At 41.0% G+C, this 12,538-nt stretch overlaps 1 protein-coding gene across 9 annotated transcripts in view; it reads right to left on the bottom strand.

Moving 5' to 3' along the window:
• The window catches only part of magi1b (membrane associated guanylate kinase, WW and PDZ domain containing 1b), a 458,604-nt gene that overhangs the window by 63,396 nt on the left and 382,670 nt on the right, over positions 1–12,538 (bottom strand). For all 9 annotated transcript variants that reach the window (XM_078209492.1, XM_078209494.1, XM_078209499.1 and 6 more), the window contains 5 exons: positions 10,426–10,483; positions 8,266–8,354; positions 7,808–7,897; positions 7,124–7,306; positions 5,744–6,379 (listed from right to left, as the gene is read on the bottom strand). In XM_078209492.1, coding sequence (XP_078065618.1) covers positions 5,744–6,379; positions 7,124–7,306; positions 7,808–7,897; positions 8,266–8,354; positions 10,426–10,483 — 1,056 coding nt within the window. The remainder of the gene's footprint in view (positions 1–5,743; positions 6,380–7,123; positions 7,307–7,807; positions 7,898–8,265; positions 8,355–10,425; positions 10,484–12,538) is intronic.

Genomic DNA, 12,538 nt, shown 5'->3' with positions numbered 1-12,538 from the left:
ACGACCTCCCTCTTACAAAACCATGCTGTCTGTCACTAATGAGATTGTTCCGTTCTAAATGCACATACATCCTGTCTCTAAGAATCCTCTCCAACAACTTCCCTACCACGGACGTCAAGCTCACCGGCCTATAATTTCCTGGGTTATCCCTGCTACCCTTCTTAAACAACGGGACCACATTCGCTATCCTCCAATCCTCAGGGACCTCACCCATGTCCAAAGAAGCGACAAACATTTCCGTCAGAGGCCCAGCAATTTCACCTCTCGTCTCCCTGAGCAGTCGAGGATAGATGCCATCAGCTTTGTCAGTTTTAATGTTCCCTAAAAAACCTAACACTTCCTCTCTTGTAATGGAGATTTTCTCTAACGGGTCAACACCTCCCTCCGAGACACTCCCGGTTAACACGCCCCTCTCCTTCGTGAATACCGATGCAAAGTATTCATTTAGGATCTCCCCTATTCCCTTGGGTTCTAAGCATAATTCCCCTCCTTTGTCCCTGAGAGGTCCGATTTTCTCCCTGACAACTCTTTTGTTCCTAACGTATGAATAGAATGCCTTAGGATTCTCCTTAATCCTGCCTGCCAAGAACATCTCGTGACCTCTTTTTGCCCTTCTAACTCCCCGTTTGAGATCTTTCCTACTCTCTCTGTATTCCTCATTAAATAATACTGCTGTTGTTGGAGTTTGGTCACCGCAAGTCAAGTTGTTTTGGCAAATAGTGCAATTAATAGAGAAAAAAATAATACGAGCTATTATCTCTTTGGCCAACCCACTACATTACTGGAAAATAATATGTGCTTCTTTCTTTTTCTTCCTTACCAAATATTTTTATGTTTAGGATGGTGTATAATATCAAAATAAACCAGTTAGATTTGTGTTCAGTTCTAAATACCAAAGAAATTGTAGAAAAATGAGTTTGATCAGTACCAGCCAAGTTGCACGCAGACTCAAGACCTGCGGGGTATAGAGATTAGACCTAGATAGCAAAGCATGAAGGGGCAACAGCAGCAGTTACAAGTGCAAAGGGACCCTGCAACAGTGACAGTGACTTTGGACTAAGGACAAAAAGATGAAGTTCGAAGGGACACTTGGTCTGCTCAGATAAGGTTGAGGCCTATACAGACGTTCTGCTTTGGGAAATTAAGAACTTTGGAAAAGAGGTAGGTTTAGGTGGTAGGCTGTCTGTGAGATATGTTAGGAAGCATTTTTTAAAAATAGCATATAATTATTGAACAGTTTAGCTGCCTTAATGACTTATTACAGTAAGAAGTTTAACAACACCAGGTTAAAGTCCAACAGGTTTATTTGGTAGCAAAAGCCACACAAGCTTTCGGAGCTCTAAGCCCCTTCTTCAGGTGAGTGGGAATTCTGTTCACAAACAGAGCTTATAAAGACACAGACTCAATTTACATGAATAATGGTTGGAATGCGAATACTTACAACTAATCAAGTCTTTAAGAAACAAAACAACGTGAGTGGAGAGAGCATCAAGACAGGCTAAAAAGATGTGTATTGTCTCCAGACAAGACAGCCAGTGAAACTCTGCAGGTCCACGCAACTGTGGGAGTTACAAATAGTGTGACATGAACCCAATATCCCGGTTGAGGCCGTCCTCGTGTGTGCGGAACTTGGCACATAATCTCTGCAGACTCTTCTGAAGAAGTATTGCACCGTCAGGGGTGCTGCCTTTTGGGTGAGATGTTAAACTGAATCTCATTTTTCAGCAGTCAATACCTAGACCAGAAGATCAGAGATTCCTGAACAGATAAATTCTTGGACCATTTTTGAGAGAATATTTATGGCCAGATTTATGTACACCTGCACTGAAAAAAGTACAAACTGATGCTTATGAATACTGAGTCAGCATGTAAGAAAACAGAATGATTCCAGACATGAGAGTTCAGTTTCCATACAGTATATAGTAGAAAAACTAGGGGGAGGCAGTGGCGTGGTGGTATTGTCACTGGACTAGTAATCCAGAGACCCAGGGTTCTAATGCTCTGGGGATCCAGTTCGAATCCCACCACGGCAGATGGTGAAATTTGAATTCAACAAAAAATCTGAAATTAGAAGCCTGATGATGACCATGAAACTATCAAATGTCATAATTAATGTGCCATCCTTACCTGGTCTGGTCTACACGTGACTCCAGATCCACAGCAATGTGGTTGACTCTTAAATGCCTTCCGAAACAGATGCCCTCAAGAACAGCTTATTCCCTGCTGTCATCAGACTTTTGAATGGACCTACCTCGCATTAAATTGATCTTTCACTACACCCTAACTATAACTGAAACACTACATTCTGCACCCTCTCCTTTCCTTCTCTATGTATGGTATGCTTTGTTTGTATAGCATGAAAAAAACAATACTTTTCACTGTATACTAAAACATGTGACAATAATAAATCAAATCAAAATGGCTGAGCAAGCCACTCAGTTCAAGGGCAATTAGGGATGGGCAATAAATGCTAGTCCAGCCAAAGACACCCAGATCCCATCAATGAATAAAAAAGTGATGTTCTCTGATAATAGCTGCATTCAAAATCCAATGCCTAATTTGTTTTCGCTGTACAGATAATTTATTGCTTGTAAGCTCAGCTACATCACTATACACTGAGAATGAAAGAATTACCGTTCACCGTAATAATTTTCCACAATATAACTACTGCACTAAAAGCAAAATTGTTTTAGAACTACTCAAGTTTATGCCAATGACTATTTGCTAAATCGACATTCCACAATTTGACTACGTTTAAATGCATCACAAGAGCTGGCCACTGAAATATTGTGTCCAATTGTGGTCACCACATTTTAGGAAGGACGTGAAGGCATTGGAGGGATTGTAGAAAAGATTGACAAGAATGGATCTTGGGAAGAGGAACTTCAGTTGTGAAAATAGATTGGAGAAATGGGAACTCTTTTCCTTGGAGAAATGAAGGCTGAGAGGAGATTTGATGGTGGTAGTCAAAATTATGTAGGGTTTTAACAGAACAGATAAGGAGAAACTATTCCCATGCATGAAATGATTAAGAATGAGACAGCACAAAGGGAACAGTTTTAAAGTAATTAGCAAATGAAGCAAAAGCAATATGAGAAAAATCTTTTCCACGTAGCAAGTGGCTAAGGTTTGGAATGCACTGCCTGAGAGTGTGGAGGAGAGAGGTAGAATTGATTCATTCAAAAAGTAATTAGACTGTTATCTGAAAAGGAAAAACATGCAGGATAACAGAGAGAAGGCAGGAGAATGGCACAAAGTGAATTGCTCATTGGAGCCGATGCCAACACAACAGGCCAAATGGCCGCTTTCTGCACTGTAACAAACCTGTAATTATTCGATGGAGAAATTAGTTATTGATAAAAATCAAGTAAAGTGTTTATTTTAATTGCTGCAATTAAAGGAAGGTATTTAATATTTCCAAACCAAGTGAAAAAGTAAATGCTGCATGAATTTCTAGGAAATTCATCTCAATGTTGAACATCTTGGGTAAGATGTGCTGTGAACTGCAAGCACTGTGGGTTGATCTCTCTTACCCATGGAAGGTATACTTGGTGGTCTCTACTGATATTGGGCAGGGTGTGTTGGAAGCACGGACCAGCAGAGAAGAGGGAATTGTTGGAAAACTTAAAAGATGAGATGAGAAAGGTTACAGTTAAGTGGAATTCTTCCACCCTGAATCATTGCATTTTTAAAATTCTATTCTAAATTTCAGTGTAGGGTATATAGTTGGGCAGGTGGCTGCATATCTGAGAAATGCCCTTTTGGTACAATCTGATTGAGGAGAAAATTGAATTTAGAGAGAATACTTCTCAACAGTATGATTGCTGAGGCAAAAAATATTCTGTTAGAATCACTTAACTGGAGAGAAAAGCCTGACATGGTCATGACGCAAGAACTGTTCTTATTTTATTTATTAGTGTCACAAGTAGGCTTACATTAACACTGTACAAATCCCCTAGTTGCCACACTCCAGCGCCTGTTCTGGTACACTGAGGGAGAAGTTAGCACGGCCAATGCATCTAACCTATGCATCTTTGGACTGTGGGAGGAAACTGAAGCACCTGGAGGAAACCCACGCAGGCACGGGAGAGGGTACAAATTCCACCCAGACAATGATCCAAGCTGGGAATCGAACCCAGGTCCCTGGCACTGAGAGGCAGCAGTCCTAACCACAGTGCCACCGCGCTGCCCTATTATACAGATGAGTAGTCTATGTATATATATATATAAATTATAGAGTTTACTCATGGCAATAATAACGTTCATATAATATTTCGCTGCTTTTTACGAGGACATTAGCTCATTTATTTTCAACAGTGGACAGAGGAATGCCATATAAATATGTTAAATGTTCATCCATTATCATCAGACTTTATTTCAAACTCATATATTTAATTTCGGCTAATGACTTGCTTTGAATGGTTCAATTTATTCCAATAACAAGGACAAAATAATACTTTGCCACGACAGCGGTCGGAATCAATTTACTAATCGAACTCTGGTCATTACAACCATTTAGTATTGTTGCATCAATTAAACCTTAGACATGAATCAAACTCATTATATGGGCGCACACTAAAGATTTCTCTCACCTCTTCTGTACAAAGTTGCCATCATTTCTTCCCCACCCCAACAATTTTTGTTCACTGAGTGGACAAATCAAATTATTCTATTGCATCATATCTTTGTCAAAAGTGAATCAGAAGGTTAAACCTAATGCACCGCAACGAGTTCTCTCATCCTAACTGGCATACCAAGAACTCAATGCAGCAAAAGCAATTAAAGCTATGAAATTATAAAGAGATTTTACCAACAGCAACCTTAAGCTAAATGAGCTCTTGTGTGTGACGTCTAAAATGAATTTATAAACACAAATTACAGAGTACAGGTGGAGAGGGTGGTGAAGAAGGCATATGGCATGCTTGCCTTTATAGGACGGGGCATAGAGTATAAAAGTTGGGGTCTGATGTTGCAGATGTATACAACGTTGGTTCGGCCGCATTTGGAATACTGCGTCCAGTTCTGGTCGCCACACTACCAGAAGGACGTGGAGGCTTTGGAGAGAGTACAGAGGAGGTTTACCAGGATGTTGCCTGGTATGGAGGAGCTGAGTTATGAGGAGAGATTGGGTAAACTGGGGTTGTTCTCCCTGGAAAGACGGAGGATGAGGGGAGACTTAACAGAGGTGTATAAAATTATGAAAGGCATAGATAGGGTGAACGGTGGGAAGCTTTTCCCCAGGTCGGTGGTGACGTTCACGAGGGGTCATAGGTTCAAGGTGAAGGGGGGGAGGTTTAACACAGATATCAGAAGGACATATTTTACACAGAGGGTGGTGGGGGCCTGGAATGCACTGCCAGGCAAGGTGGTGGAGGCGGACACACTGGGAACGTGTAAGACTTATCTAGATAGCCATATGAACGGAGTGGGAATGGAGGGAAACAAAAGAATGGTCTAGTTTGGACCAGGGAGCGGCACGGGCTTGGAGGGCCGAAGGGCCTGTTCCTGTGCTGTATTGTTCTTTGTTCTTTGGATATGCTTTTTCCAAATACAGAGCAATAGAGAATTTCTCCAAAAGCAACAAAGTCAGGGCAATTTTATTATTATTCAGAATATACAGATATGTTTTTGTAGACTGCAGGGAATGTTGAGCAGGAGGGAATCAGCCGCACAGTGTGGGACTTTGTTGAAAAGTTTCAGCCATGAATATCAAAAATAATCAGCAAGGAGATTCAACACTTACCTCCTCGTTGAACCAGGAGTGTCACTTCACTTCCCTTGGGACATTCTAACAGTGTATCAACTACTTGATTATGGGTTAGGTTCTGGACATTCTTCTTGTTGACTTCTAGTAGGAGATCCCCTTCCTTCAGGCCACGGCAGCGTGGACCATCCACAATTTGTTTAACTCTTTGGCCACCGCCTCCAGGGCTGTCAGCTATGGTAAAACCAAAACCCATAGGACCTTTAACTATATGAACAGTTATAAGTTCAGGCTGAGTTGCTATAGAGGAAGCCAAGGAGACATTGTCATTGGTAAAGCCTGTATGGGATCCATTTGATGAAACGTCACCAGATGATGGACTATATGGTCTCTGGTCTTTCACTCCATTCCCATTTGCAGGAGCTGTTTGACTACTGTGGCTTGAAAGGGAGTCATAATTTTCTTGGCCATTGACAATAATTGGCTCTTTATCTGAAATAGCTACTGATGTCACCAAACTCGTATTTGGATCGTCTGGGTCAAATGGCAGAGGATAACCCCGGCAAAGTTCAAGATCCACGGTTGCACCAATTGGAATAGACTGGAATATTTTCACAACTTGAGCATGGGTATATCCCAGTACACAACTGGTGTTTACACTTACTATAACATCACCTAAGAGAGAGAATTAGAAGAGATTAGTTCCGTTAATGCATTGTCAATTGCTTAATTTATGCAATTAGCTTCACAATTACATACTTAATTCACAAATGGTGTTGTGCAATGCAAACAAAAAGTAGCGATTTTCATAATATTTTGACAATGACAGGAATCAAATACTGTTAAGTACCAAAGATGGATCTATTGGGTCTAGTCAATAATCTAAGGTCAAGTTAAACAGCTAGGTAGGAATTCAGGCAACGTTCAAGGGCAATTCTTGGTAGTTTTCGTGGGAGGACTCCCGAATCCTGTGGAATAAAACGGAATTTGGCATTTCAATCATCATAAACTGAAATTATAAACAAGCAGTACCACAAAGTGTGATCCCCAGAACAGCACAATCTGAGTTAGTCAGTCACACTGCAAAGCAGTGGCCCTGGTATTCATAGAGGCTGCAGTAGACTGGGTGGTGTTTTAGATTGCAGGCTTAATTCCCGCAAGAAGTTGCACCCAAGCTTTGTTATTCATTCTCACTTTTTCTCCGAAATGGAGAACACTACATTCAAGAGGGAAGGCAATGAGTGGCAGATCCAGTCCTGGTCCTCATTCCACACAAGTGGACCTTGACGTTAGCAAGAGGTTTATTCCATGGATCTGCCCAACTCATTGCAGAAACTCAAAAAGTGGGTACTTGTGAGAAGCTTTGCAAAATAAAACATTAAATACATGTAACCGACAATGGTTCTTTTCATTTGGTACCTGTCTCCATTTTGCCATCCAGTGCTGCAGGTCCATCAAGTACCAAACTTTTAATTTGTAGAAACTCATCAGGTTCATCACCACCGACAACTGTAAATCCAAACCCTCGTGTACTCTTCTTCAGCTTGGTGTTGATGAACTGCCCCTTCAGCTCTGAAGGGTTTCTTGTAAAGAAGGGCTTTCCTGTTCAGAGAAATAATTTGCAAATTAAATAGTTTCTGTTCAGTGTGGGAATGAGAGAAAGAAATTGTAACTTTATCAAATATTTTAAACGTGTTGAAATCAAACAAGTATGTCTTCAGAAACATCAATTTTGCTTTTGAAGTTAACTGCAAGATCCACAGGTGTGGATACTATTATTGTACACACCATCCAAATGACATCAACTCTTTGTTAAAGTGTATTCACCTTGATTGCTAAGGTAGTGTAGTCTTAATTTAAAGGGTTTTTAAACCCTTTCTTATTGCAATTGACAATTTGAATATTCTGCTATTACTCTGCAGGAAGTTATAGGGCACAGAATTCTTGTAATTTTAAAGCAAATAAACACAAACCCCTGCCCCAATCAACCTCACCCATAATATCCCTCGACCAAGAAGTTTTATCTATTGCATCCTGTTTCATTTTTATGACAGTTATCTTCGATTTGCTGATGATCAAAGCTTGTGCCAGATCAAAACATACCTTGTGCTGGGGCTTCTCTGAAAGATTCCTGATTATTCTGCACATAGCTTGGAGCTTTGGGGCCAGGAGACGCTTGTTGCTCTGTCCACTCTTGAGGGGTAAGGAAAATATGATTTAGAAATTTTATCTACAATTTCCTCCAACAATGAGACCTCAAGGCAGGTTCACTTTCAACAATTACTATTGACAGAATAATTTGCTTAACAATAAGGGAACATTTTGAAATAGCTCATGTTTTTTCTCATTTATGGCAATAGAATGAAAGCTACTTATGACTGCCCCTGGATAGTTATTTTTTGTGAAGGATAGGTGCGGTATGCAAGCCATATTATGCCATGCTGATGATTGAATAGATGGGTGCATCTAATGCCAATATCTTGTGCAGAAGATGCTTGGAAGTATCTGATTTTCCTCATGAAAGCTTTTGAGTGACGCACCAGTCAAAATTCAAAACTCACCTTCTGCTTGCTGCTGCTGCTGCTCAAGTTGCTTTTTGCGTTTGGCCTCAGCAACAGGATTCTCATACTGTGTCTTCCTATTGATATGACTAATGAAGGAGATAGTGTTAAGATACAATCCAGTTCCAGGAAGGAGTGTCTAATTTAGCAACAGCAAATTCAGATGCTGATAGCAAAAATAAATACTATGCATTTATTCCTTATTAGATCCTGCTTCTGCAAAAATACATATCCTCAACACATACATATCCTCAATACATAAATCAACATTTCTGTTGCATTGGTGCCAAGCATGTACAGTTCATATTAGTACGTTTATGTTACCAGTAAAGTATGATATAACACATATAACACATGTAACTGGCTGTCTGATCGAAGACAGAGGGTGGTGGTCGATGGAAAATTTTCGGATTGGAGGCAGGTTGCTAGCGGAGTGCCACAGGGATCAGTGCTTGGTCCTCTGCTCTTTGTGATTTTTATTAATGACTTAGAGAAGGGGGCTGAAGGGTGGATCAGTAAATTTGCTGATGACACCAAGATTGGTGGAGTAGTGGATGAGGTGGAGGGCTGTTGTCGGCTGCAAAGAGACATAGATAGGATGCAAAGCTGGGCTGAAAAATGGCAAATGGAGTTTAACCCTGATAAATGTGAGGTGATTCATTTTGGTAGGACTAATTTAAATGTGGATTACAGGGTCAAAGGTAGGGTTCTGAAGACTGTGGAGGAACAGAGAGATCTTGGGGTTCATATCCACAGATCTCTAAAGGTTGCCACTCAAGTGGATAGAGCTGTGAAGAAGGCCTATAGTGCGTTAGCTTTTATTAACAGGGGGTTGGAGTTTAAGAGCCGCGGGGTTATGCTGCAACTGTACAGGACCTTGGTGAGACCACATTTGGAGTATTGTGTGCAGTTCTGGTCACCTCACTATAGGAAGGATGTGGAAGCGCTGGAAAGAGTGCAGAGGAGATTTACCAGGATGCTGCCTGGTTTGGAGGGTAGGTCTTATGAGGAAAGGTTGCAGGAGCTAGGGCTGTTCTCTCTGGAGCGGAGGAGGCTGAGGGGAGACTTAATAGAGGTTTATAAAATGATGAAGGGGATAGATAGAGTGAATGTTCAAAGACTATTTCCTCGGGTGGATGGAGCTATTACAAGGGGGCATAACTATAGGGTTCGTGGTGGGAGATACAGGAAGGATATCAGAGGTAGGTTCTTTACGCAGACAGTGGTTGGGGTGTGGAATGGACTGCCTGCAGTGATAGTGGAGTCAGACACTTAGGAACATTTAAGCGGTTATTGGATAGGCACATGGAGCACACCAGGATGATAGGGAGTGGGATAGCTTGATCTTGGTTTCAGATAAAGCTCGGCACAACATCGTGGGCCGAAGGGCCTGTTCTGTGCTGTACTGTTAAAAAAAAACACAGAATACTATAAAGAATCTAAACAAATGTCTCATAACCAAAACTCTCCATGGGATTCTGACATGTACGACTTCATTTTCTGTGGTCTGTGCCACACTGCAAAGAACAACAGATCCTAGCCAGAAAATCTGTGATATCTTCAGGGATGCGACATTATTACCTGCCAACTGGTTAATCTGGGACATTGATCAGTGACTAATCAAATAGACAGAGGGTTGCTGGTGATGTTTAATAAATTAACAAACATGACAAATGATGAAGGGAAAATACAATTTATCAGGACTTGGAGTGCCTTCCATCAGTCGAGCAGGGAGTACCACTAGCGTCTTACAGCAGCAGCTCTATGCCTCCTTGGGCTTCTTCCTCTGAGAAAGCAGACTTGCAAGTCCAAACGGAGGAATAATATATTTTTTGAAATGGACAAAAGTGTTGAAAATATTGCAGAAACTGAAGAAACGAAGGTCAAATATTTTTTCGTACGAAGAATTTTTAAAAATGGAGAGCAGCTGCTTTACTCAGTAAGGTGTTGGGGGGGCCCACAATCTGTGTCAGAGCTGGATGGGAGAAATGTGAGGACAAAAGAACAGAACGATGAGGAAGAAGAAATGGCCTTATCGAAGCCATGAAATAAAAAGGGTAAAACTGGGCAATACCTTATTCTTGATTACAATGATTTCTACTTCATTGTCAGTACTTGTCTCAGTTGGCTTCTAGATACAGCAGAAATCCACACACTTACTCAACATAGTAGACACCATATACAGGATCATCTATCTTCTCCCATCCAGAGGGCAGCTCTGAAAGGACAGAAAAATACCTCAGTGAAGGAATTTATTGATTCACTTGAAGTAACAGATTAAATGCAGCCATTTACGTTTAAAAAATTAGAATGACATTCTTGTTTTTGCCAATTTTACCAAAATAGTAGTCTAGAGTTTCTATTGGTTGCATCAGGGTGCAATCCACATGAAATTAGCCAAACATCACAAAATAAATCAAGGAAATTTAAATGTGTGTTATGTCCAGTATAAGTAAAATGTCTGTGATCTTTAAAATGGATATAAGCACTGTGCTGAAGGCTGGCCCTGCTCAAAAACTGGATGCACGCTCTGTCCCAGACTGCTCCTCCCCCACCGCTGAACCTGCAGTTCTCCTGATTGAGCCCGTTTAAGAGAGTTCTTCAAGTTAAGCTGGTTTGCTTAGGTGCAAAATTTAAAGGTTCCAAATATGAAAATAAAACTTAAATGATTAAGAAACTGGCTAAGGTATACTGATGAAACTGGTAATGGCGCCACATAGTTTATATGGGTAAATCGATCAACTTATTAGCGAAAACTTGAACCACAACTTCACTTTGGAAAACAAGTGCATTTTCAGGCACAATTTAAGAGCATAGAATATAAGAGCAGGAGCAAGCTGTTTGACTCCTCATTTCAACTAGATCACAGCTGAACTTCTAATTCAATGCCATTTTATTGCACTATCTTCATATCCCTTGATATCTTTAATATGTAGAAATCTATCAATCTCTATATACTCTATGAATATATTCGATGACTCAGCTTCCAGATTCACCACCCTCTGAGTGAAGAAATTCCTTCTAATCTCCATCCTAAATGGCCTACCTATTATTCTAAGATTGTGTCCCCTGGTTCTAGACCCTCAAGCCAGGGACAACATTCTACTTGCATCTACCTGTCGAACCATGCCAAAATTTTATACAATTCGATTAGGTCACCTCTCATTCTTCTAAACTTGAGAGAATATGGATCCTCTATCGCTCCTCATAGGACAAACCTAATGTCCTAGGAATCAGTCTGACCCTATGGCAAGTTTATCCTTCGTTAGGTAAGGAGAACAAAATTGCACACAACATTCTAGGTAGGGTTTCACCATAGCTTTACACAATTGCAGTAAGACTTTTTTACTCCTTGCAATATAGGCCAACATACAATTTGCGTGTTGGCTTTCAGTGTCTTCTGAACAAGGGCACCCAGGTTCCTTTGGATATCAACACTTCCCAATCTCGCTCCATTTAAGAAATGATTACCTTTCTGCTTTTTCTACAAAGGTGAATTACTTCACATTTTTCCACAACATGATGAGTAGCTCCTGCAGCTGTGTTAATTTTATTCATTTTATTAGGGGGATCAGACCATTCCATCAATTCTTAACTCATCCAAGGCCTGGCAACAGGTCTTTGTATTACTTCAACCGTCCACACACTGTTTCTCACCTTAGAATATTTGAAGCTGCATAGGATGAAATTATGTTTGTATTCAGTCTCCCCTCTCACTCTGTCTCCTTACTTTCCTCACTGAGGCCCTTAGTCTTTGTGTCTCTGCTCAGTATCTCCCTGTTCATTACTCTTGTTTATACATGGAAATGATAGAGATGAAGAGCTAAAGGGCAGTCAGATCATTTCCAGCCTCCATGAGTAAAACCACTCTTTTACCACAGTAATGGCTGCACAGCCATGCTTCTCAGTAGCAGATCATAGAATCCCTACAGTACAGGAGGCCATTCAGCCCATCAAGTCTGTACCAACCACAATCCCACCCAGGCACTATCACCGTAACCCCACACATTTACCGTGCTAAACCCCCTGACATTAGAGTCAATTTGGCATGGCCAATCCACCTAACCCGCACATCTTTGGACTGTGGGAGGAAACCAGAGCACCCAGAAGAAACCCACGCAGACACGGGGAGGAAGTGCAAACTCCACACAGGTAGTGACCCGAGGCCAGAATTGAACCTGGGTCCCTTTGCGCTAACCACTGTGCTGCCCTAAGGGAGATGGGCATAACAATTTTGTAAGGGTCAAACTGAAGCAGACATATATTAAGAACA

The sequence above is a fragment of the Mustelus asterias genome, chromosome 3 (assembly GCF_964213995.1).
Source record: "Mustelus asterias chromosome 3, sMusAst1.hap1.1, whole genome shotgun sequence".
Taxonomy (NCBI): domain Eukaryota; kingdom Metazoa; phylum Chordata; class Chondrichthyes; order Carcharhiniformes; family Triakidae; genus Mustelus; species Mustelus asterias.
Note: the sequence above shows the minus strand (reverse complement) of the source record. Positions and strands in the feature narration are given on the sequence as shown.